This window comes from Clarias gariepinus, chromosome 1 (assembly GCF_024256425.1).
Source record: "Clarias gariepinus isolate MV-2021 ecotype Netherlands chromosome 1, CGAR_prim_01v2, whole genome shotgun sequence".
Taxonomy (NCBI): Eukaryota; Metazoa; Chordata; class Actinopteri; order Siluriformes; family Clariidae; genus Clarias; species Clarias gariepinus.
The window spans coordinates 37508642-37535712 of NC_071100.1; the positions used below are offsets into that span (position 1 = coordinate 37508642).

Consider the following 27071-nt stretch of genomic DNA (forward strand, 5'->3'; position numbering starts at 1 on the left):
AGGAGAGAAGGGGGGAAGGTGAAACTCATTTCCTGTTGACTCATGTGTGCTCCTTCACCTTTCTGGCCCAGACCTTTTCACAGTCACTCCATCACAGGCCTGACATGAGAGCAGGGCAACACTGGGAGAATAGAAGCACTCAGTATCAAACAGACTGACTGAGAGGCTCTTGAGCTTTTATCTGGAGCATGTGTGTGTGTGTGTGTGTGTGTGTGTGTGTGTGTGTGTGTGTGTGTGTGTGTGTCTCTCTCTCTTTCTCTTAGTGTTTACTGCCTTATCTTGTACTTTCTTCTCATCTCCTCTTATGTGTTTTCCGACTCATTTCTTTCCTCACATGCGTTCTCCTGTCTCTTTCTCTACCATTTTCCCGCTGTTCCTCTGTCTGTCACACTGTCTCACACTTATCACTACTACTGTGTATGGCTCTCCTGGAATTAGATTTCTGAGGTTTTCTGATATATTCTCTTACTGTATTCCTGTACATTCCTGAATTTACACACTGTATGTAACAGTCATGTTAAGAGTTGCATTAATCCACATTAAATGTATCTCAGCTACTTTTTTGTATGTCTATAGGTTGTTGATTTCAGGATCTAAAAATCCGGGTTCGAGCCTTGTCATCAGTGGGTTGCCACACCCAGTAATACCCAGCCAATGCATGCAATGCCAATCCCAAGCCCGGTTAGAAAAATGGAAGAGTTGCGTCAGGAAGGGCGTCTGGTGTAAAAACCTGTGCCAAGTTGTGTGCGGACCGGGTGGTCTGCTGTGGCGACCCCTTGACCGCAGCAGCTGAAAGGTTTATAGTGCCACACTCTTTGTGGCATGGGGATTTAGGGGTTATTAGCACTGGCACCTCAAATTTCTGGGATTAGGGGTTCAACTCTTACCTCTGCTCTACAGTATGTGCATGGAGCTGCAGCAAGGTGCATGAGCTTTATTTTTGGCGCAAATTTAAAATCCTTCCCAGACATGGGCTATGTATAATTTCAGGCTTCATCAATCCATAAAAATGTCATTTTTGTGTCGTTCAGACATAACTCACATTTATGCAAAAGTTCCTCATGGCTTCATTCAGACAAACAGACCAATCGTGAAAGGAAGAGCCATGATATGCGATGATTCTCATTCTCATGAGTGATTTATAATGTAACCCAGGGTTGCCAGATTGACAACTTCCCAAGAATGAACGAGTGATTCATGTAGAATGCGCTGCTATATCTAGTTTTTACTTGCACATAACTACAAATCAGTCAGTGCTCCTAAGTGTTGTGTGTTCTAGTTTCTTTTCATGCAAACATGATCTCACAAATTTAACCAAATATAGAGCATACTTTTATGACTAGGAAACTGTCGGTCCATTTATTACTATTAATAACTTCTTTTTTTTTTCTTTCTTTGAACCCACAATCTTTTCGACCACCACGCACCCAGACATAGAAAGAAAGTGGATGATCTCGACTGTTGATTTTGCGCCGGATAATTCATGCTTGCCTTGTTTCTTTCATTTCGAAACTGCTTTCGAATTTGCAGAACTGTCTATATTATTGTCTGAAAGTGTCACCACTTAAGCAACGCTACAGATGTTCCACAGTGTGTGTTCGTTTCCTACTGTGCACTACAGCGCAGTTTCCCTCATTTAGATTCAGCTGCTGTTCTGCAGGGCAGCTATTCTCACAGCGGTGTAATGAAATACAATTTGAAGTTAATTAACGGAAAAACCCTTAATGGAAAGTAAATTTTTGATCTTTGTAGAGGGTTACATTTGTGCTTGAATCCTAATATTTTAAAGAAAGGACAAAGATTTAGGACAGATTAGAGATTTCATTCAATTTGTTTAAGCACTGGTTTAATTAATGTTGTATTTTGGCTTTAATGCCGTATGCGGTACAGTTTAGCGGGAGGTCCCGAAAACAAAGTTAATTACAGAATTGTTTTGGGATTTTTTTTTTTCTGGATGAAAGTAAATGTAAGCAAATTTTCGGTGCATAATTTTTTTTAATCCCCCCAAAGCACCAGCTTCGTATTTAACTGCTGTGTTTTAAAGCGTATTATTCGTTACCTGCTATAAATTATTCAGTATCTGATTGGGAAGAAGTTTATGTAGGACAGTAAGGAATGTGAGTCCTCGAAAACAACCTCAAGGTAATATAACTGTATTTATGCTTTTGCATAACAACAACATAATCGTTTTTCCCCCTTTCTGTGCCACACAATAAATGTAGACATTTAATTAGAGCAAGTGCAATCTTAGCACCATGCCATATGAGGTACTGCAGAGGAGTGTCACTGGTCCCAACGTCTACGCTACAGTAATTATGTGCAGTTTAACAGCAGGGTGACAGACTTCTCGAAATCTCTTTAATAAGCTGTTTCCAAAATATCTTGGTTGGATTTCCGAGGAGAGATCGGATAACCCGCAAACTTCGCTTAATTAGTCATTCCTGGCACGTCGATACTAATATTGAAAAACTGGCAAAAGACACATGTGAAAACTCTGGAACACTGGAACACTCTGAAGCATGTGTATGTACACGTATAGAGGGGTTAAAATAGGCAGGGACAGATTTTGGGATTGTGGGACAGATAAAGCAGATATTTGAGTTTAAGATCAAAAGATGAATCTGAAACCATAGATGTGTTAAACAGTTTGGATCATGCCAGTTTTTCCGAGCAGTAGTCAACCATTTGTTTAAGCAATCAGAGACGTTGGAACTCATCACTGAAAGGTGCTTGTTGTTGCCAAGGTGGCCCCCTGTTAGACTGATTGTTTAAACAATCATTAACTCTGAATGTTTAGTCTGGGTTTGAGCCAAAAGCATAAATCACACATAAAGCTGTGCTAAGGCAGCCTCAAAAATGTATTTTTCAGTTTAAAGCTCTCCCTGGCTTCTTCTTCTTTGTTTTACGGCTGTTCCCTTTCAGGGGTCGCAAAAGCAAATCATCTGCCTCTGTCTAAGCCTGTCCTCTGCATCCTCTTTGCTCACACAAACTAACTTCATGTGCTCCCTTTTCTCCCTTTTCTTAGCCCAATTTCCCCAGCACCCTGTAGGTGAACAGCACCGGTCGTTGTTAACCAGGCCACGACTGAACCGGTATGGCTGTCCTGTTAATGATTCGCATAATTTGATTTGCCAAATGTTTTATGTCGGATGCCCTTTTTGCCACAACCCATTGCGTTTCTCCCGACTTGGGACTGGCACAAGAAGACACTGGATTGTGCTCCCCATTTTCTAGGGTCTATCATTTGGACATTAATTCTAATCAGTGAACGATGAGATTGAGTCTAGTCTTGAGACTATCAGTCTTAAGGGACCCGTTTTGGACACCATTAAGATACAGTAAGTGTCATATGGTTAAAGTGAGTTGAGTGGTATTAACGCAAGTGCAAAAAGATTTAATGTCATAATCGTTCATTTCGACTTAATAAAAAGCTTTCGGACCCACGAACACTATGTAATCAGATTTGTAAACAATCATCACTCTAGCACAGTCTCCAGCTTTTCACTACATCCCTTTTTCCCCCTTAACGTCATACTGAATTCCGGCGAAAAGGAGCCAAGCTGTGTGCATTTGCATGCATTAATATGCAAACAACACAATGTGGTGGAATTGCAATTAGGTAGTTATCCACAGAGCTGTGCAGGATGGAGACAGCAGTCTTTGAAAACAGGAAATTCCTATGGGAGCATCCAAGCTGACGCCAGATTCGTAAGCCTGCTATCTCTTCTGGTAGATGCCAGACAGGCAGACAAAAAAAAATCAGTCTTACCTCATTGGCTTGATGGGTGATTTGTTTTTGTTTTTTGTTGTCTACAGCTTGTCTGTGTTTTTTTTTTTTTCTTTTTTTCAATACACCGGATTTATGAGGCACTGAAAAAGATGACCATAGGGAAGAATCAATCTGAAGCACTGGCCAAACATTTTATAAGATACTTGGCTGACATATAACACTGCATGTAATAGCAAAGCCAGCTCCAGTAACTAATCAAGTGCATACAAATGTCAACATCTGTGCACTCACACTCTTACATACAGATGTTTTGTTAACCTTTTCAGACAAGGGTGAGAGTGCTGTCCAGGCTCTGTACAGTATATCAGAGTCAGAGAGAGAGAGAGAGAGAGTGCGTGATGAAGGGGAGAAAAGGATAACAGATCGTAGGGAGTGTGTAAGGATTGAGGAATGGGTTAAGGCAACAGCAACGAGGCCGTGAAAGTAATGACTGTGTCAGAAGAGAAGGTTAGGAATGCCAAGCATCCTGGCCAGCGGATTGTCAATCTCAGCATGGAAGTGAAAGACATACAGTTTGACAGTTTATGTTCCTGGCCATGTGTCAGTAATTACTTGTTGTTCGGCCTGCTTTTGTGGTTTTCTGTTGAAATCTGGACACAAGGCCATCTCATAATGCGCCGGATGTGGCCACCGGGGTGTTCTGTCGGCGGAGTTAAATAGTTTGACTGACAGCATTTTACCCAGCATTATGTCCACCATGTCATTTTGTACAGGGGCAGATCTGAATGTTAAATAGTCTTTGCCACTGTGATCAGAAAGGCCAGTTTGAGGTGAAATTTGGTTAGCACTTGGATGACCAATAAAAGTTTTTTGTTGTGATATGCACAGTAAAGAACCCATGTTCCCCCTGTACAATGAGATTATTTTTTTGCTTTCGCCCAATTAAATGGCACTAAAAATTAAAATAAACATAAAATATAATGAAATAAAATAAATATAGGTATAAAGAGAATAGGAATAAAATAAAGATATATATCAAACATATAATTAAAAGCAGAATATGACAAAATATCAAAATGAGAATTTCAGTGTTTTCAAGTGCATAAAATACACTAATCAGCCATAACATCGCAACCACCTGTTTAATATCAAGTAGATTTGCCTTTTATCCTAGTTTTATACCGTCACAATTTGGCCGTTGTCAAAGTCGCCAAATTGAATCCTTTCCATTTTTCCTTCTTCTAACACATCAGCTTCAGGGACAAAATGTTTACATTCAATTCAATTTAATAAAAATTTAATTTGTATAGCAATTGTCATTGTCACAAAGCAGCTTTACACAATCAAAAGAAATTCTGGACGTTTGTATGAAATGTGCATGTGAATGAATCGAAATGATAAGATTGTGCCTGATGAGCAAGCCACATGTTGCCTAATACTGTATATCCAACCCTCATTCGTGAGACTCAGTGTTATTCACTACACCACTCAGTGGTCATTATGTTACGGATAATCAGTGGAAGGTAATTTGCTTAGCTTTACTTAAAACAGAGGAAAAAAAGACTTGGTTGATTTAGAGTAGGATTCCGCTAAAGGAAAGTTTGAGACCCGACCAGACTGCTGTTTGCATTAGCGGAATTAGATAGTAGAAGTTATGTTTCCATCATATCCCCATGTTCACTTATTACTAGGAGGAAATATGTTGAAAATAATGCAACATGAGAACAGTGCATATTGAGCTTTTTAAACCATTTTTTTAACATCAGTTACAATAATAATAATAATAATCCCACTAATGAACACTGGTATTGATTATATTATATTGATAATATACACTTAAAACGTAATGTTTTTTTTTATTTCAGGTGCTCTAGCGGCTTTGATCGCCATCGGCAGGACTGGGTAGACAACAGCTGTCCAGATGAGGTGTGTGTGTTTTTGTGTTTGTACTGCTGTCAACTCAGGAGGAATGCCATCATTGGTAGATAGCAGAAAGAGAAACCCTGCCTCCAGGTCTCTTTCTGTCTATTGCTCTGTTTCTCTCTCTCTCTCTCTCTCTCTCTCTCTCTCTCTCCGTCCCTTACATTGATAAGCATATAATTTCTTTATCAATTTATTCTTTTGTATAACCCCCGGTGTTGATCAGCATTTGTGTTCAATATGCACACTTCCAGACAAAGGACAACACATGCGACATCAACACCACTCAGTTTGAGTCGTCTACCACTGCTGCAACAGTGACCAAGACATCAACGAGGAACAGAGCCGTCACAGAGGCTGATTCCACCCAGTCGACATCACGTCCACCCACCAGTATGCCCACGGAAGGTAAGAGACTCTCAACTCAGGGGGGGATGCTATAAAATTGCCATACAGTACAAGGCTGGATTTCATTCCGTTTCACGCAAATAAATTCATGAGGTACAAGTGCTGACACTGTCTTTTAATCTTTTACCATTTTCCTTTTGACATTAGAACGTTAAAGCTTTTAACATTTGGCTTTTAACATTTTCGTGCAATTTGCATGAATTGTAATAATTGTTAAAACGTTTGTAGCATACCGTTTCTTTCTTTCGCCCCATGAACCTCGTTCTGCCCACTAGACTGTTTCTAAATTACACAGTTTACAGTTACAGACAGCACTTCCAGACTTGAGGGTAGAGATTTGCATTGGTAGTGGGCGGAGCAAGCAGACAGACGTGTAATTTACAGCATTTCTGATTAGCAGTGGAGAGTTTTGGACATTTCCTTCATTCATTCATTCATTCATTCATTCTTTATACATAAGTGCTGTGTACTTGACAGGGATGCCGAGGTTTAAATGAGTTATGTCTTTAACATGTTGTAAAACAAATTAAGTCCATTATAAAATATTTTAGGTGCAATAATAATACAGTAAAGTAGCTGCTAAAGGAGCAGACAGGGTTGGTCCAATTTTGAGCAGGAGCTACTGGGCGAAAATGATTCATTAAAAATTCTCTTGTTGAACAGGATTCATTTTCTTAGAGACATAAATATAAATCATTTATAATCAGTAGGTCCCAAGTTATCAAAACTTCTCATCAGAGGGTTTGATCATTTGTGTGACTAATGATCCGGCGTCTTTTATACAGAGTACAGGGAAATTCTAGCTTGTTAGATAAGCACGGGTCAGAGCTGAGGGTCAGGTATGATACAGCACTCATAAATCAGTTATAGGGGTTAAGGCTTTGTTTAAGGATTCCGCACCAATGCACTGCTGAGGGACTTAACAGGTGTGTGTAGTTAGGGTTCTGTAGTTAGGGCTTTGAGCCAGTGATCAGAAGGTCATAAGTTCCACTATCACTTGACCTTTAAATGGAAATTAGAAAAGGGCTCTCAGAAGTGTCCAAATACCATTCAGACCTATCAGGTCTGTGTGAAGCCAAAATGAGACTGTGGCGAGTAAGAGGGTGCACAAATTCAAACAGCTCTCTTGAATCTATAAAATGATTCTCAATTTCTACAGAGAAATCAGAGAGCTCTCAATATGGACTCAATCTATTCTCCTCCCAATCTATTAGTCTCTTTCGCACATCTCATGCTGAGCTAATAAAAAAGAGCAAACACAGAGCTCTCCGCATGTGCTCACTGAATTCTCATCTAGCCTTGACATCTAAAATTATGTGGTTAGATGACTTTATTGTTAACCATACAATTCATTTCTTTCATGAATGATTTTGTATTATATTTCTAGGCTGAATCAACATAAACAGAAAATGATTGATCGTGGCCTGCGGTACCCAAATTATATTTTCTGGGAATAACTTTAAGTATTCCTTTAGACTCATTCACTCTTGCATCATGTACTACTTAATAAAACTTAATTATGATTGTTTATTTAAGATGCATTTGTTTTATATTAGGTCTATAAATTCTACATTGTACAATAAAAACCAAAGTGATTTCTTGGTTACAGATTTACGATTTATTATGCATTTCAAAATGAAACCTTTTCCCATAATTTTTAAATCTGCAAGTTTTCTGTATGGAAAGTTAGACCAGGTAACATCCTAAGCTTTAATGCAAACGCTGCAGTAGGGAGTCTTTAACAAATGGCCAGGGGTAGCTCAATAATTAAGATGCTGGATTGGTAATAAGAAGGTTGCTGGTTCAAGTCCCAAACCTGCCAAGCTGCCACTATTGGGGCCTTGAACAAGGTCCTTAACCCACAGTTGTTAAAGTAAAATCGGGCAATAAGCTTGCAATCGAACCTCTCTAAGAAACAGCCAGTGAACAAATGGATATGTTTTTTAGAGAGCAGAGTCTTGCCTGATGTGCCCAATGGCCTTATATATATGTATTATACAGACTTACTTGTTGCTCCATAGTAGCTGTAATATTACTTTTTTATCTCTGATAATCTCAATGATAACTCCTGTTGCTAACTGTCCTGCCTCACTTATTGCTCAAGACAAATATCAGACAAAACAATGTCCTCTTGGTTTTGTCCTACCTTAATTGTAGAGCGCTTCGCCACGACTTCTCATTGACACCTAATCTTTGATTGACAGAGAGGAATTTAGTGCTAAAACACATCCAGTGATCTTTATAATAGTTTATGCGTGATGATGAAGAATACACCGTGATGCCTTTCTCAAGCTTACTTAGAAGGAGCTTTGTAGTTGTTCTGACCGATAGGTTTTTCAGGAGCTGCATGTCTTGGTTATCATCCAGAAGTGTTTTTACATTTGCTTTGAGCAATCAGACCTTCCTTCTTTATAGGACCTGATTACCAGAGATGCCCTGCCCCTCAGCGAAGCACTAGGAAACAGGAGTGAGACTAAAGGACACAGTGACAGTAATAAAAAGAGATGTTAGTCTGGCCATATCGATTCAGTCACTCAGTACAATGTGTGTTTTATCTAAGACCAGTGCCCTGTGAACCTTTACACCTGTCATTACAGTTCGCTAAACTCCTTGCTAGTATTCGACTGTTTTAAGCAGTTCTAACTGAAGCGAGTGGTTAGAATTGTTTTCATTCAACTGGTGTTCCTACGTAGGATTACCGTTGTCACCATGCCAACATTTTTCTTTTTATAGAGATGGTCTTTCTTATAATTTAGATGCTGTTTTCTGTATTCTCTCTGAGCCTGAGGCACTCAGTTTTTTCCTAGAAAGATAATTGGGATAAGTTTGTTATAGAACAGGGGTTATAATTAGTTTGTGAGATATCACACGTAGAAAACATTCTGATGATTGGATTTATTATAATCTAACCCTTGGGTTATGCCATATTATTTCCCTTTGATAGGAAGAATTCTTTTACTATTGTGTACAAATCATTGAAATTAGTTGAGTTTTATAGCTATTCCTTTTTCTTTTCCTTTTTTTTTTAAAAGTAAAATCACTTTAGTACATTAACTTACTATATAAAAAAAGGTCACACTCTATTATTTCATTGTACTGCCTTTGTCTTTGATTACAGCAGGCCTAGGCATTATGTGGCATTATTTTGATGCACAGAAAAATAGTGTATGATTATGCAATGTCACAACATTTTTTTCAGTCTAGTGTCAGAATAATTTTTCTCCAAGATCTTGTATTATTGATGGGAGATTGATTGCTGCATAAAGCCTTCTCCAGCACATCCCAAACATTCTCAATGGGGTTGATGTCTGGACTTTGTGGTGGCAACTCCATATGTTAAAATGATCCCTCATGTTCCCTGAACTCTGAACCTCTTTTACAATTTGAGCCTGATCAATCCTGGCATTATCTTTTTGTAATATGACAGTGAAAAAAAAAATTTCATTGACAGAAAACCCTGGTCAATCAGTATATTCAGGTAATCAGTTGACCTCATTTTTTGGGGGCATATGACATTGCTGAGGCAACCCCAACTCATAACACTGCCCCAACGTGATTACAGTATATGCACTAAGCATGATGGGTGCGCCTCTTTCTTTACCCTGATGCTCCAATCACTCTATAACTTGGTCAATCTGGACTCATCCAAATACATGACCTTTTTCCAGTACTCCACAGTCCATTCTTTGTGCTTCCTAGCACATTTGTATAATAAGTGTTTTCCTTAATGCTACACAGCTGTTTAGTCCCAATCCCTTGACTTATATTCATGTTGTGCAGTATGTTAGATATCCTGCGGTATAGATAACTTTAATCTTGGTAGTACTTTACAAAGTTGTCTACTGTACATCATGCACTTTTTAAAAGCTTCCTGAAATTGACTGCAGTGACCAGTGTTTCTGAGAGACTAGATTCAGCAGGTTTTGTAAAATGTAAATGTAAAAAATTTTATCAGCTGGACTGGGCTCTCTGTCAGTAAGCATTTTTTCTTTTTCTGTGTTTATTATAAGAATTCTAAAGAGAAATTCTGTCAAATGTACAGTGGAACATTGGCATACGAATGCCCTTCCTTTTTGAAAGCCCTAAGAATGGAAATTTTGCAAGAAATTTGCATTTGCATACGAAGCATTTTCTGCATGAGAATGATCCGAACGACGGCGAAGATGTGTGTACGTCCGGGACCCATTCAAAACTTGAGTGCATTAATAAATTTAACAATGTTTTTTTTTCAGTCAGCGAAAGCGGTTTTGGAAGCGTCAACCCATGATACTAACATTGCCTTCAGCATGAGTTTAAAAGTTGTGATTTTTTGCACGTTTTTTTTTTTTGTAATATTGGTAATATTTCTGCATAAAATCTGCATTTGCACAATTTTTTTATGGGAAAGTTCATATTGCAATATGAATTTTCACCTTTAGAACTTTCCTCCAGAAACTAACTAATTTGTTTGTTATTGTTGAGTGTTTAGTTGTTCGCTCATTTTCACTCATTTTATACCTCTATTTATACATCTTAATGTTTTACTTCCGTCCTTCTTTTTGCTGCTGCCATCTCTTCCAATCTAGTCTGTGAACAAAACCAAAAAGTACTCGGCTTTCTCTACTGTTGTTTGCGAATCATTTAACGCTTGCTGCGGCTCATATTACAAACTCAGCCAGTTTTTTTCTCACACCATCACACACACATCACTGCTGTCAGTGCTGTGCTTAAAGAGACTGATTCCTATAAGCCGAATCAAACCAAGCCATCCGCATAGTAAAAGTATCAGATATTCCAAAAACCTGGTATAATACCGTTTTCTTAGTTTACCATTGACATCACAATATGGCAGGCAATTGAAAAAAAAAAACTCATTTGCATTAAACATTATCATCACTTTTTTCTGTACTACTTTCATTCACCAATATTGATAATAATGGGATTGCAGACATTTTTCTCCTAACTTCCATCAAAGCTTTGGCATTTTCCTTGTCTGCCATATTGAATGGGAATTTCCACACATTGTGTAAGGTGAACTTTAAAGATTTGGATGCAGACTGGCTTTAGATCTTATAATGAAAAACATTGTGTGGTCCTGGCCGTTTCTGCCTTCGTCAACAGGAAAGGCCGATGTAGAATAATTAATTACATTTAAGCAAGCTGCAATTGATTTCCTCATCAAAGCAATCACAGTTATTAGGTCAGTGAACCACCGATTGATTGCTAACACTTAACAAGTGCTCAATGTGCCCGAGAATCACAAATCTCTCTCCCCCCTCTTCCTCTATACTGGTTCTACAGTCATCTAATCCCATCAGAGAAGCCCAACACTTCAGGCTCTTTATGCATTCCTCTGACTACTCGAGTGTGGTCCTGATGTGTGATGGCATCCGAGTGACCAGGCTCTCACATGGTCATGAACCCGACAGATAATTCTGACAGGAATTAATGAGTGCTGATTGCCGTACGCTACTTGTCTAGCTCATGCGCACACATCCCACACACAGAGCCACACACACACACACACACACTCAACCACAAATCTCTAATGATCAGAGAATGAACAGATCAAATGAGGTGTTAAGAGCCAGTTCAGGTCGGACAGGAGAGCTTTTAAAATGGTAAAAGCTCTCTCTCTCACTCTCTCGCTGGATTTTTTTTATCTTCTCCTTTTAAACCCTTTGCAGGTTATTATCCTTTACTCGCTATTTCCACTTGTCACCAAGAATAAATATTATTTTCATAATTTTAACTCAGTTTACAGTTGCAAGCTTCTTATCGCTTAATTCCCGAAATCGTATGTAACTTCAAGCCGCTCTGCTTCTGGCAAGCGCACACACACACATGCATACACAAACACACCCATAAACCCACACAAGGGCAATTCTCATCCCACATTATGTAAATAGCTCACACTTGTGGAAGTGAGAGAGGTTGAAGAATACAGAATGCGGCAAGAAATGAAACTGATTTTTTTTTTTTTTAAGCAAAGAAATTGATTTCAAATGAGTAAATTACATGCCGAGGTTATTTATTTCAATTTCATGGTTGACCTGCACTCTAAATGCTTTATAGGTGGAAAAGTGAACAACGTACAGAATTTAAACACAGTGCCAAAATGTTATAGCTCGCACATGAATAGCGGCCAGGGTTTAATTAAAATCCTTCTTATTTATATTTGCTCTGGGTTTGTATTTTGCAATTAGTGCATGTGCATTGATTTTTCTATAAATTTATTGACAGCTTCTTATATTGCTCATACTGTATCGCACTCTATGTGTGTTGTTGTTTTTTTCCCCTTTTCACCATGCACAGATGACACCAAGATTGCCCTTCACCGCAAAGACAACACAGGTAGGATGTCACCCTGTGTGAAATATACAGTGTGTCACAGAAAAAACTTGACATTCTAACAGTCAGAGAAGAGACTCTGTGTGTGTGCGTGTGTGTGTGTGAGAATACTGAATTTCAACCACAATCTCTTTTCCATCTCTTGCTGAGACGTAGAGCCAGCTCATTTCCTGATATTGAGGAATTCAGCACATTCCTTTTTCATAGCGTCATATCAAACTCTCTCTCCCTCACTCTTTCTTCCTTGCTCTCTTTATTCCTTTTTACTTTCTTCCCTTGCCTTTTTTCTTAGTCTCTGCACCTCTATTTCCATTATCCTCAACCTTCTCTCTCTCTCTCTCTCGCTCTCTTTCTCATTTACTGTGTTGTTTTTTTCCTGTATAGGAAAGGTTTTGTTAGCCGTCATGTGGTTTTGATTTGGCCCGTGGTCAGTATTTTTTTCATGGTTCAGAAACTGCACAATAGAAGCCAGGAGAACTTTTTTTTATCGCTAATGCATCAAAACAGAGTGGTGCTGCCAAAAAAAGCATTGTGCCTGTGTGATTCATCGATAAGCAAGATAATGGACAGCTGCTGTTGTTATTCTTGTCACACAGTTGCTCTTTAAGTCAGACTTGATTGTGAGACGTCACTAATTTGAATTAACATTTTTTAATTTGAGCATTCGGAAAATATATCACTTTAACAATTGTCGAACAGCAAAATGCAATGAACAAGATCTTTGGACTGATTTTACAAATTATTATTTTCTAACACAGAAGGTTGTAATTCTATTCGAAAGCCGCGATATTAACTTATTTAAATTGAAGCTTTAAATTTTCATGTTTTGAGCAAGCATGACACGACCACCGTAGTTTCATGCAAAAGCTGTGGATGCCGCAAGTGGTTTAAATGTGTCAATGTCACCCAAGCAAGTCACTCAAGCTTCTTATCATGTGGAATAATAAGTGGTTTTATTAATATTGTCTGAATTCTAACCAGAGTAATATTCAACATTTTCTGTATTACAATAGAGACATATGTCCTTGCAAATGAAAAATGCCTGCTTACTTCGCCCGGCTAGACGTGTGACGTAGCGAGCTCCTAAAGAAACCACTTACGCAAGCATTATCAGCATTGCATTTAATTGTAGTGCTTTTGTCAAGATTTTTTGCTGAGATTTTATTTATTCTTAATACCCCCTTTTTTATCTATTCACTGTGGAATATCCCAGCAAGTCAAAATATCCAGAATATGACCAAATTGATCTTATATGTCAGGGGTGGTCTGTGTGAGGCAGGCTCGGAGGACCCAAAAGCAGACACAACAGAAAATGTTCAATATAACTGATTTTAATGCACAATGTCAAGGTCAAAACAGATTAATTATAATCAAAAGGAAAGTTACCTTATTTAAATACCACTAATTTAACGCAGAAAATGAAAGTCAAAAGGAGGAGATTAAAATAAAAAAAAACATTACTTTGAAGTGAGCTGTGGCGTGGCTGAGCAGGGGCTGTAGAAAGGAGTAAAGGAGCGAGTGGCACAGAGCGTGCGCGGTGGCCAGCAGAGCGCGCGCTGCTGAGAACGCGCAGGCTGGACAAAAGCTGCAGCAGAGTGAGCGCGGCTGTGTGGAGAGAAGTCCGCTGCGCGCGTACTGAATCCGGCGCGCCGGTAGAGGGAGAGCAGCAGCAGCTGAGCGAGATCAGAGCTGCAGTGATCCTATGGGTTTAGACAGAGTCGCAGTCGAAAGGGAAAGCAAATGTTCAGAGCCGGGTTATCAGTCAACGACGCAAACAATTCCAAATCGTGAAGCAAAGGCGTAACTAGGGGAGAAAAAGGTCAACAACGTGAAAGGCAAAAAAGTATGTTTTAGTAAAACACGACACAAAACACTTGGCTTGGAGCACGCAATAATTCGGCAAGAGTTCGCTGTCTGAGAAAGAATTATATAGAGTGCGAGTGATGAATGAGATGAGGCGCAGGTGTGCTCGAGCATGAATGAATGAGGCGGCAAAATGGAAGCAACGGAATGGAGTGTGGAAAGGAGTCGCTGGAGATCATGACCTGGCTTGAGCAGAGGGCGTGACTTGGCGTACCGTTACAGTACCCCCCCTCCTATGGGCGCCACTGGGCGTCCTAGCTGGTGCTTCTGGGTGTTGCCGGTGGAAGTCAGAGATTAGAGTCGGGTCAACAATGAACCTGGCAGGGACCCAACTTCTCTCTTCTGGTCCATAACCCTCCCAATCGACGAGGTACTGTAGACCCCTTCCTCGGCGTCGAGCTCTCAGCAGCTTGCGCACTGTAAAGACCTCACCTCCATCAATGAGTTGGGGAGGAGGAGGAGGGCGGGGGGGTTGGGATAAAGGGCTGGACACCAGTCGCCTGAGCTGAGAAACATGAAACGTCGGATTGATGCGGCGCATGGAGAGGGGTAGGGAAAGCCTGACAGACACAGGGTTAATTACTTTGGTGATGGTGAATGGTCCGATGAACCTGGGAGACAATTTGTGGGAGACTGTTTTGATGGGAATGTCTCGGGTGGACAGCATCACCCTTTGGCCCACTCTGTACCTGGGGGCTGCCGAGCGGCGTCGGTCAGCTTGCCGTTTGAAGGTGCTGATGGTGCGTAGGAGACGGGTTCTGGCCTGGGACCAAACTCTCTTGCAACGGCGCACAAAAGACAGGGCTGATGGCACGGTTACCTCCTCTTCTTGGGATGGGAACAGTGGAGGCTGATAGCCCAGGCAGCACTGGAAGGGAGAGAGGCCAGTAGCGGAAGTTGGCAGAGAGTTGTGCGCATACTCAATCCAGGGGAGTGTCCTGCTCCACGTGGTTGGGTCTCGTGAGGCCATGCACCTTAAGGCCTTTTCCAGTTCCTGGTTCACTCTCTCTGTCTGCCCATTTGACTGAGGGTGATAACCAGAGGATAGGCTGGGTGTTGCTCCGATTAATCTGCAAAATGCTCTCCAGAACTCTGCTGAGAACTGGGGGCCACGATCGGAGACAATGTCGGAGGGGAGACCATGCAAACGGAAAATGTGGAGGATCATTAACTCAGCCGTTTCCTTGGCTGACGGGAGCTTTGGCAAGGGGACAAAATGGGCAGCTTTGGAGAAGCGATCAACTATGGTCAGTATGCATGTATTGCCCTCAGAATTGGGGAGGCCGGTAACAAAGTCCAGAGCAATATGAGACCAAGGGCGGTGAGGAGCTGGGAGGGGATTCAGGAAACCAGCAGGGGGTTTGTTAGTCGACTTGTTTCTAATACAAGTGTCACAGGCTGTCACAAACCCCTGAACATCAGCCTTCATAGATGGCCACCAGAACCGTTGCTGCAGGAGGGATAGGGTGCGGGCTCCCCCCGGATGACAGGCAATTCGGGAGCTGTGTCCCCATTCCAGCACCTGAGATCGAACTGATGCTGGGACGAAGAGGCGGCCAGGGGGAACGTTGCTGGGGCCTGGTTCCTGATTGAGCGCCCTCTTCACCTGCGTTTCGATATCCAGGAGTGCGGCCGCCACAAGGCAACGAGGGGGCAAGATTGTCTCTGCCAGCACTGGTTCGTGGGGGGCGGAGAACTGTCGAGATAGGGCGTCAGGTTTTCCATTTTTGGAGCCTGGGCGATACGAGAGCGTGAAATCAAAACGGGAGAAAAATAGGCTCCACCTGGCCTGACGGGCATTGAGTCTCCTGGCTGATCTGAGGTACTCCAAGTTTTTGTGGTCGGTCCAGACCAGGAATGGAGAGGTAGTTCCCTCCAACCAGTGTCTCCACTCCTCTAGGGCGAGTTTGACCGCCAACAGTTCCCGATCTCCTATGTCATAGTTTCTTTCCGCAGAGGAGAGGCGACGGGAGAAGAAGGAGCAAGGGTGTAACTTCTTGTCTTTGAGTGACCTTTGAGACAAGACGGCCCCAACTCCTGACTCTGAGGCATCCACCTCCACCACGAACTGGAGGGACGGGTCCGGGATAATCAGAATGGGTGCGGATGTGAACCTAAGCTTTAGTTTGGTAAATGCCTCTTCAGCCTGCATGTTCCAGAGAAAGGGAACCTTGGTGGAGGTTAGCATGGTGAGAGGTGCTGCTACTGAGCTGTAGTCCCTAATGAAGCGCCTATAAAAATTGGCAAACCCCAAGAATCGCTGGAGCTCTCGTCTAGTGGTGGGTATGGGCCAGTTGGTAACTGCAGTTAACTTTGAAGGCTCCATCTGTAGGCTGGAAGGGGCAATAATAAAACCAAGAAATGACACAGACTCTCGGTGGAATTCACACTTCTCGGCTTTAACAAAAAGCTTATTCTCGAGGAGTCTTTGCAAGACCTGTCTGACGTGCAGCTTGTGTTCCTTCAGAGAACGAGAAAAAATCAAAATGTCGTCTAGGTAAACAAAAACAGAGATATTAAGGAAGTCTCTTAGGACGTCATTCACCAGGGCTTGAAAAACAGCAGGGGCGTTGGTCAGCCCGAAGGGGACCACTAGGTACTCGTAGTGGCCTGTGGGTGTATTAAATGCGGTCTTCCATTCGTCCCCCTCCCTTATCCTTACCAGGTGGTATGCATTTCGCAAGTCCAGTTTGGTGAATATACTAGCTCCTTGCAGCAATTCAAACGCGGATGACATGAGGGGAAGGGGATAGCGATTCTTGACAGTGATTGCATTTAGGCCACGGTAATCGATACAGGGGCGAAGGGACTTGTCCTTTTTATCCACAAAAAAGAAACCTGCTCCGGCCGGCGAGGATGAGGGTCGGATGATCCCTGCTGCCAGTGATTCAGTGATGTATTTATCCATGGCTTCTCTCTCCGGGGCCGAAAGGGAATACAAGCGGCCTCTCGGGGGGGTTGTACCTGGGAGCAGATCAATGGAGCAGTCGTAGGGTCTGTGGGGTGGTAGAGAGAGGGCGCGTGACTTGCTAAACACCTGCCGGAGGTCATGGTACTCAGGCGGGACATTGGACAGATCTAAAACTTCATCAACAACAACACAGGGTGGTGAATGAGCCCTAGCAGATTGAAGGCATGAAGACAGACAGGCAGGGCTCCAATCGAGAATAGTATTCTTGGCCCAATCAATGTTGGGGTTATGTCTGACCAGCCATGGATTCCCAAGGACGACTGGGGCATGAGAGCTCTTCATAATAAAAAAAGAGATAGTCTCTACATGGTTACCTGAGGTTCTAAGAGCGACAGGGGGAGTGCGATGAGTGATGGGAGATAGAGAGCTGCCGTCAAGGGCCTGGACAGACAGGGGGTTGTCAAGGGGCAGAAAAGGGATTCCCAGCTCCCTTGCAGTGACAGCACAGATCAGGTCTTGGTCGGATCCAGAGTCAATGAGGGCCTTAAGTGGTTGAGCTTGGTTGTTCCAGACGATCATGACAGGGAGTAAGGAGCGTTTACCTGAGAGGTTCTCTTGAGAGTGGCCCTCCAAGACTCCCAGTTTCATTGGGGGGCCTATCCTTTTAATGGGCACTGGAGACGGAAATGACCTACTTGACCGCAGTAGAAGCAGGCTTCTTTCTCCCGCCGACGTTGGCGCTCCTCAGGAGAGACGCGGGTCCGGTCAACCTGCATAGGCTCCGCTGGAGGATCGGTAGTTTGTGGAGGGGTGGTTGGTCTGACTCTTAGAGGTTGTGTGTTCTCACGGCGCCTAAGTCGGAGGCGTGCGTCGACGCGGCCGGCTAAATCCATGAGTTCCTCTAGGTTCGCAGGGTGCTCCCGAGAGATCAACTCATCCTTGACAGCCTCACTCAGCCCGTGAAAAAACACATCATACATGGCACAGTCGTTCCATCCACACGAGGCCGCCAGAGTGCGGAACTCAATGGCATAATCATAAGCTGAACGTGTACCTTGGCGGAGTCTCAACATCTGCCCTGCTGCTTCTCGGCCAGAAAGTGAACGATCAAAGACTCTCTTCATCTCCTGAGTAAACGCTTGGTAATTGGTGCAACGAGGATCATCGGCGTCCCAAAGGGCCGTTCCCCATTCACGGGCCCTTCCAGAGAGGAGGGTGATGACATAAGCGATCTTGGAACGTTCAGTAGGGAATGTTGAGGCTTGTAATTCGAGAGACAATGAGCATTGGGAAAGGAAAGATCGGCAGGTGCCAGGCTCTCCGCTGTAGGACTGAGGAGGTGGCAGACGAGGCTCTCGGATAGGTGGTGGTGAAGATTGAACTGGAGGTGGTGCGACCTGAAGCCGTTCGATCTGAGAGGTCAGTGCAGTGACAGTGTCTGCCATTAGCTTAAGGCTCTGGTTGACCTGCTGAATCTCCCCTTGGTGTGTGCCGAGGAGGGTGCCCTGGGCCTCCAAGGCGGCTCTGAGCTGTCCTAGGTCTGCTGGGTCCATTCTGGCCGAATTATTCTGTCAGGGGTGGTCTGTGTGAGGCAGGCTCGGAGGACCCAAAAGCAGACACAACAGAAAATGTTCAATATAACTGATTTTAATGCACAATGTCAAGGTCAAAACAGATTAATTATAATCAAAAGGAAAGTTACCTTATTTAAATACCACTAATTTAACGCAGAAAATGAAAGTCAAAAGGAGGAGATTAAAATAAAAAAAAACATTACTTTGAAGTGAGCTGTGGCGTGGCTGAGCAGGGGCTGTAGAAAGGAGTAAAGGAGCGAGTGGCACAGAGCGTGCGCGGTGGCCAGCAGAGCGCGCGCTGCTGAGAACGCGCAGGCTGGACAAAAGCTGCAGCAGAGTGAGCGCGGCTGTGTGGAGAGAAGTCCGCTGCGCGCGTACTGAATCCGGCGCGCCGGTAGAGGGAGAGCAGCAGCAGCTGAGCGAGATCAGAGCTGCAGTGATCCTATGGGTTTAGACAGAGTCGCAGTCGAAAGGGAAAGCAAATGTTCAGAGCCGGGTTATCAGTCAACGACGCAAACAATTCCAAATCGTGAAGCAAAGGCGTAACTAGGGGAGAAAAAGGTCAACAACGTGAAAGGCAAAAAAGTATGTTTTAGTAAAACACGACACAAAACACTTGGCTTGGAGCACGCAATAATTCGGCAAGAGTTCGCTGTCTGAGAAAGAATTATATAGAGTGCGAGTGATGAATGAGATGAGGCGCAGGTGTGCTCGAGCATGAATGAATGAGGCGGCAAAATGGAAGCAACGGAATGGAGTGTGGAAAGGAGTCGCTGGAGATCATGACCTGGCTTGAGCAGAGGGCGTGACTTGGCGTACCGTTACATTATATTTCTCATACAACCTGTTTTCTTATACAGTCTGTGTTTGGTCATTTTAAACATAGACTGTAATTTCATAATTACATTTTAGCTTGAAATGAGTTCAATAAATGGGTTTAATAATCTTAAATGTAATTTATTTTGTACTCATCTAATCGAAAATGACAGATAAACTGTTTTCTGTTTTTATTTTAAAATTATTTTGACTTGTTAAAATGTATTTGTAGACTGCTGATGAAATTAAACTGTTTTGGTGTTTTTTATGTCTAAAAGTTACAAAAAAAAAAAGGGAACTTGTCTAACCTTTCCATATCTCAGAAAAACATCTACAGTATATATGCTAGATTAAGAGTTTAGATTTAAGACTTAAGATAGCATATGCTACTGTCATCTACAGCTAGCTGGCTAGTTACCTGCTACTACACTAGCTACAACAATTTGCTGTCACACAAAGACACAAGTATGAATTAAGTATGAAAGACTTTATTTGTTTAGGAATTTGTTTAGGGATTTAGCAGTAAATGTAAAAAAAATTATTTATCACAATAGGATAACAAATTATTTTCTTGGTCAGTAACATTTGCAAGGATAGCTAGCTAGGTTAGCACTTCTCTAATTCTCTAGCTTTGTGACGTTCTTTAAATGAGAAGAAATGTTGTTGTTTTTTTAACTGTGGAAAACCAATTTGTGACTATTTTATGACATAAAAAAACAATGATCTCTTGCTAAATTTGACGTGAGGTCTAAATAATTATAACTAGCCATTTTCAAAAGGTCTGAAAATACTTGACTTAAGTGGTTTAATCTTGAACCCATAGACATTACCAATCGCTGGGTTTCCTCCTTTGTGATGCTTTGCCAGGCCTTTACTGCAGCTGTCTTCAGTTGTTGCTTGTTTGTGGGTCTTTCTGTCTTAAGCAAGTGAAATGCATGCTCGATTGGTTTGAGATCTGGTGACTCAGCCATTGCAGAATATTCCACTTCTTTGCTTTAAAAAACCCCGGGGTTGCTTTTGCAGTTGTTTTGGATCATTGTCCATCTGTACTGTGAAACGCCGTCCAATCAACTTTGCTGCATTTGGCTGAATCTAAGCAAAAAGTATATCCCTATACACTTCAGAATTCATCCGGCTGCTTTTGTCTTTTGTCACATCATCAATAAACACAAGTGACCCAGTGCCATTGGAAGCTATGCATGCCCATTCCATCACTCTGTTTCCACCATGTTTTACAGAAGATGTGGTGTGCTTTGGATCATGAGCTGTTTCAAGTCTTCTCCAAACCTTCTTCTTCCCATCATTCTGGTACAGGTTAATCTTAGTCTCATCTGTCCAAAGAATGCTGTTCCAGAACTGGGCTAGCTTCTTTAGGTGTTTCTTGGCAAAGTCGATTCTTGTGGTGAATCCTTTGTATTTACTCTCATGAAGTCTCCTCTTTATGGTAGACTTAGATACTGATATACCTACTTTCTGGAGAGTGTTCTTCATTTGAGTGGATGTTATGAAGGGGTCTTTTTCCACCATGGAAAGGATTCTGCGATCATCCACCACTGTTGTCTTCCGTGGACGTCCAGGCCTTTTTGAGTTCCCAAGCTCACCAGTGCAGTATTTTTCTCAGAATCTACCAAACTGTTAATTTGGCCACTCCTAACATTTCTGCTACAGTATATCTTTGATGGATTTTTTTTCCTTTTTTTTCAGCTTCAGGATAGTTTGTTTCACCTCCTTTGAGAGCTCTTTTGACCGTGTGCTGTGTGTTCACAGCAACAGCTTCCAAATGCAAATGCTACACCTGGGATCAACTCCAGACCTTTTAACTGCTTAATTGATGACAGGTTAACGAGGGAAGAGCCCATGCAGCCTTATTTTTTTTTTTCAGCCTTCTGAGTCAATTGTCCAATTACTTTTGGTCCCTTGAAAAAGAGGCGGCTACGTCTTAAAGAGCTGTAATTCCTACACCCTTGCTCCAATTTGGATGTGAATACTTTCAAATTACAGCTAAGAGTCTGCACTTTAAGCCCATATTGTTTATATCATTGTATCCTGAATATGTTTTCATAAACAGCTAAAATAACAAAACTTGTCTCACTGTCCAAATATTTTTGGGCCTAACTGTATAGATAAAGTATATATATATATATATATATATATATACACACACACACATCACACACACACACACACACACACACACACAGAGGGGCCAAAAAAATAGATAAATACATCAAGATAAAAAATATATGCAAAAAAAAATTGTCACATGGTGGCATCAACATGGGTGTGCCTACTGATATGTTTTTCCTCATCTTTCTATATCTTTGTTCTCCCTGTGCTGGTGGATTTCCTCCGGGTAATACAGTCTCCTCCCACACTCTAAAAACATAACTATTAGCTTAGCTGTCATTTCCAGATTGCTCGTTGTGTGTGAGTGAGTGTGTGCTTAGGCTCCAGGTGTCCCGCTCCCCTGTACAGGATAAGCAGAATAAAGAACGAATTTAAGAGCGAGTGAGTGACCATTTTAATTTTTAACGGGATTTCCATGTCAGTGCAATAGGAATGCGTCCAGTCAGACTCATTAATTACAGCTCACGCTGTATGTAAAAGGCATGGGTGATGTTTATGTCTAAACACGAATTTGAGAGCGAGTGAGTGACCATTTTAATCTTTAACGGGATTTCCATGGAAATCAAAGTAATTTCCAGGAATTAATCAGGCGGTACAACTTAAACGATGTCCCCTTATCAACATTCATTTTTTCACTTCCTTTATTCAACCATTTGTAAGCACTTCTGAGCTTCCATATGAAACTCATCAATTATATTCATACATACTAATCGGCTTAGGGTGCATATTAAACATGGAAAAAATCCGGTTTCTGTGTTAAATCTCTTTAGCTTTTTACTGAAGGACAAGTTTTAAGCCTTCTCAACTTATCCATAAGTGAATCAGTGTGTGAAATGCAGTACATCCATGTGTGATGACGTTGTACTGTCTCGTTCTTGCTCACTGCATTCCATTAGATGCTTATTGCTTCAAGACGTCTGTTGTCTTTATCTCACAATCCCTACAAACTACCCATATACATGTGAGTAAATCTGAAATGGACTGTCCCTAGGAATGCGTCCAGTCAGACTATACTGTATGTAAAATGTCTAAACAGGAGTATGTGCTGATTAATAATGTTGATCTAGGACAATCAATTAATTAATCTCCATCAATGTCTCATTTCAGGGCCATTTAGAGAGCTACATTAAACACAATGCATCACTTTGAAAGTGACTGTTAGAGGAGACTAAGGGGACGAAACTGACACTAGCAAGTATTTATCACCAACATTTAGCCAATATTTTATTTACTCTGTTAAATCTCTGATGACAGATAAGACTAGAAAGATATTTCACTTGGAATTTGTCAATTCTTGCAGCATGATGTTCCATGAAACACCGAAGTACAGTATAATGTTAAGTGTCCATTGGTTTCCACTTGCTATACCTCGTCCTTCAGGGGCTTTTCTCATATTTCTGAATTAAATCCAAAATCATTGTGAAAAATCAAAGGCTCCTTGTCAGGAAGCTCATCAGAGCTTGTACAGCATGTAACAATAGGTATTACACTGCATATGGTAATGTTTATTACAGAAGCGCACAGCAACTTTATAGTTTCTGTAGTGACAGTTATTCAAAACCTATAGGAGTTCAGGTCTCTGTTAATTGATAAGAAATCATAGCAGTTTTTGAGATGCCGATTCACTGTCAGTTTTTTAGGTGTGGAAGGTGGCGCAGTGGTAAAGTGCTTGCCCTATTATCCGGGGATCGCTGGTCCAATTCCCAGGTGCTGCTGTAGCCTCCCGCAGCCGAGGGTCTGGAGAGGCCAAATTTGGCCGATAGCGCTGTCCTCCGAGTGTGTTACATCGCCCCCAACTGTGAGTGAGCGAGCAGTTTGAAAAGATGCAATGTTTTAGGCTGAGCTACAAGCAACAAATGCACTATTATCTTAATTTCTATATCAAAAATGAATATTTGTCCTCATAGGGTTGCTTTCAGGGGACCAAACAAGTGAAAATCTGATACAGCAGGATTAGGACTATAGGGAGGATGCTTTAACACCTCAAAACTAAATTTTTGTTGACAGTAGCCTTAAATGAGTTGGTAAGACTGGTGCCAACAGAAGTTTTAATATAATGGAAATGTTGATCTGACTTTTGAGATTTTTGACTCACCCTCATAATTTATAGGTAAATACAGTAAATCTGTAGATAGTTTGTAATGGTAAAAATTATAATTAAAAGCACTGTGGTTTAAACAGAATAACACATTTTGTTTTGTACATTTATATGAAAATAATTCATTTTAGAGTGCTCCTTGTTTAGCCATATAGCAACACACGATGCCTGGCGTAGATAACTTTCTACGAGATTATCTCTTGTGTATTATGCATTACTTACACAGTTGATGACTTATATGATAAGTACGGAAATAAAATTACAGAAGTGATTATTAGACTCAAATCTTGCAGTTGAACTACTGTCTAAAACTCTGTTATGGAAAAATCAATCATCTTCTGACCATTAGAATCGAGAAGTCGATAGCACTGTAATGAGGCAGATCTTAATTGAACTGCCAGATATTTTAAAAAGACATTCATAGTGCTACAGTATTAGTAATGCCCAGGCTTGTGCAGGCTTCCAATAATATTTTCCCATGAAAGTTCCATTACACATACGGTAATATCTAACCAGTCAGTGGATTTGGGAGGACTTTGCATTTCAAACATTTATTAATCCTGCCTTCTCTGTGCTTATGCTGCATTCTCTGAGTCTGCTCATAAACAAGCACATCCTGCACTGCCTGCACTTTCGCAACACGGCTTTTTTTTTCTCCGCGGCTCTGTATTAATTGTATTAAAGGTTTATGGGGTAAATCTCATTCACTTACTCACTCACTCATCGTCTATACCGCTTTATCCTGTGTACAGGACAATGAGTGTTGACCGGAGGTTCTACCACAGTCATACAAATAGGAATAGGTCCCTAGTTGGACCATAGATGTTTTTAGATGGATGGATGAAGAGTTTATTTTATGATTGCAGTCTAGTCATTAGGATTCTTATCGTATTTGCCTAGTTGTTACTGTATTACAGATTGTATTTTACCTAAATGACCAGTTTGACAGCAAAATGCTATAAAAACCATTTTCAGACTTTTACTCATTTTGGCTAATTATTATTCTTAGACACAAAATGGTTGTCTTTAAAAAAATGTTTTGTTTAAAAACAGCTGTATAATATTATTTTAGAAGCTTTAATCTTGAATGTTTCCACACCTGAGTTTTGAGCAAAAGCCGACGTGTCATGATGAGTTAATAACATCGCTTCTTTCTGTCACATTATCAGTGAAGCGGGGATACTTCCTGTGCAACACAGCGGCTGCTATGAGTGGTTTAAATGGTTTAAATGGATTTTTTTTTAATATTGAAGCCTAAAAAAGATGAAAAAGGATGATTACAGCACACAATGTGGTATCTGTCATTATAGTTACTCCAACAGTACTAAGCGTGGTGTAACGTTCATGATGTTAAACAGGACATTATGCAATTTTGATACCACACCTCACTACAGTATACAGTATACCTGCCAAAGCTATATGTAATAAAACTGTAATTTAAGCACTGTGGTATAATTAGTTAGTAAAGTAACCTTCTGTTCCTAATCAATATATCTCTTTTTTTCCTTCTTTTTACTTTTTTCACTTGCACTGCTTTGTTGCCTTTGGAAGCCATTAGGCACTTACTCAAATGAGGCACTTTCCAAAGAAATAACGTTACAACACTTAAAAGACACTCAAGCAATTTGTGTACAGGAGACACGAAATGCATGCTCTGTGTATGAAAAGGCGATGCATTCACTTGTCTGGTAATGTCCGCTATTGCTGTAATGTAATAAGCCTTAGGGGACGACTAATAGACACGTGGTCGCGTGATGCACAAACAGATAGGATATACGGTGCATCCCTTTACTTTAATATAGAGCTATCATAATTATTAACTACAGAAGTGAAAATTTAATTGATAGTATAGGGTGATGATGCTGTAAACTGCACTTTCAAAATCACAAAGTATGAGTTAGATATATTTTCATAAAACCTAATCAAGATATTATTTATACTAAATTGCATATTTCAGTATCAATAATATACAGACACAACACCATATCCATTTTGCCAAAACTGTAAGAGATGAACTTTATAGAACTTGTTTTTTTACAACACCTGTGTAAATAACCCTTGTGAAAACATTTACAAAATATTCCTCACCAGTTTGCAATACTTTCCTTTTAAAAAAGCCTCTTTTTTTCAGTTGGTGTCAGACAGTTCATATACACATACACATCTATTTCAATTCAGTTTCCAAACACTGTGAATGTCTGACTAGAAAAAAAAGTCGGAGGAATTATGAGTGATTAACCAGGAATTTATTTCAGGTAGGCAGAATGCTCCTCAGCTATCAAGGAATCTATAGTTTTAAAAACCAGCATTTCTTGGTACATGTTACAATTACACAGATGCAGTGCCAGAAGTGACAATTTGTGCTTCGGTGATAAAATTGCTATATGAATTACATGGCTGCTGTCCTGACAAAATCCCAAAATGACTTTTTCTGTGTGTATGGGTTTGTTTCAAGTGTGTTTGTTTGGAGAAGAGGGGTATATTTGAGCGAGAGAGAGAGAGAGAATTAAAATGGACATTGCACAAGTTATCCATATGTTGCCTCTTTTCCTTGCTATTTCAGCCTTCACTATTTTCGCTTTGAGTCACTCAGGGTTCAAGAAGGAGCATGAGCAACGAGGATGAACGATAACCGATAAGATATAGCTTCCTAAAAGATGCTCTGTCAGCCACAGCCAAGTAGCTGAGATATGGCTCTGTATCCCATCCTGCTGTAATAAACCTGAGACACACATAGGGAGCTGTACATCCTTATCAGCATGTGAAATTCGGCATCTGAAACTGCCTGCTGTGGGCAACAGTCCGATAGATGATGGCATGGGAAATATCCTGCTGGAGTGATTGAACCATGTTTACACCCTCCTGAGGACAGTTCTATTTATTCTAATGCTTTGCTGCCATAACATTAAAACCTATTCAATGTTACTAACCTATCTCCACTTTAACAGGAATAACTATACAGTGGAACCTTGGATTACAAGCATAATTTGTTACAAAATAAAACAGGTTTTACACACACACACACGTGGTGCACGGATGTTGATTATACCACTAAGAGACGCACACTAAGACCCAGCGGGGGAGACGATTACCCACAATTTCGCAGCACAAGAGAGTGAAAAACAGTTGACTTAGTTGTGATCACAAGACGCGAATGCGTGATACATGATACTCGGTACTCGTAAACCAGACTACTCTGTTTTCCAAGTCAAAATTTATTAAAAATCGTTGCTCGTCCTGCGGAACATTCGTAAACCGTGTTACTTGCAATCCAAAGTTTCACTATAAACCTGC

At 41.1% G+C, this 27071-nt stretch overlaps 1 protein-coding gene across 2 annotated transcripts in view; it reads left to right on the forward strand.

Annotated features, from left to right (window-relative positions):
- plxdc2b (plexin domain containing 2b) overlaps nucleotides 1–27071 on the forward strand; it is a 140797-nt gene that overhangs the window by 103395 nt on the left and 10331 nt on the right. The window contains exons 10-12 of one of the 2 annotated variants that reach the window (XM_053496691.1): nucleotides 5596–5656; nucleotides 5905–6058; nucleotides 12353–12391. In XM_053496691.1, the coding sequence (XP_053352666.1) occupies nucleotides 5596–5656; nucleotides 5905–6058; nucleotides 12353–12391 (254 nt within the window). The remainder of the gene's footprint in view (nucleotides 1–5595; nucleotides 5657–5904; nucleotides 6059–12352; nucleotides 12392–27071) is intronic. The other variant, XM_053496700.1, reaches the window with a different exon arrangement.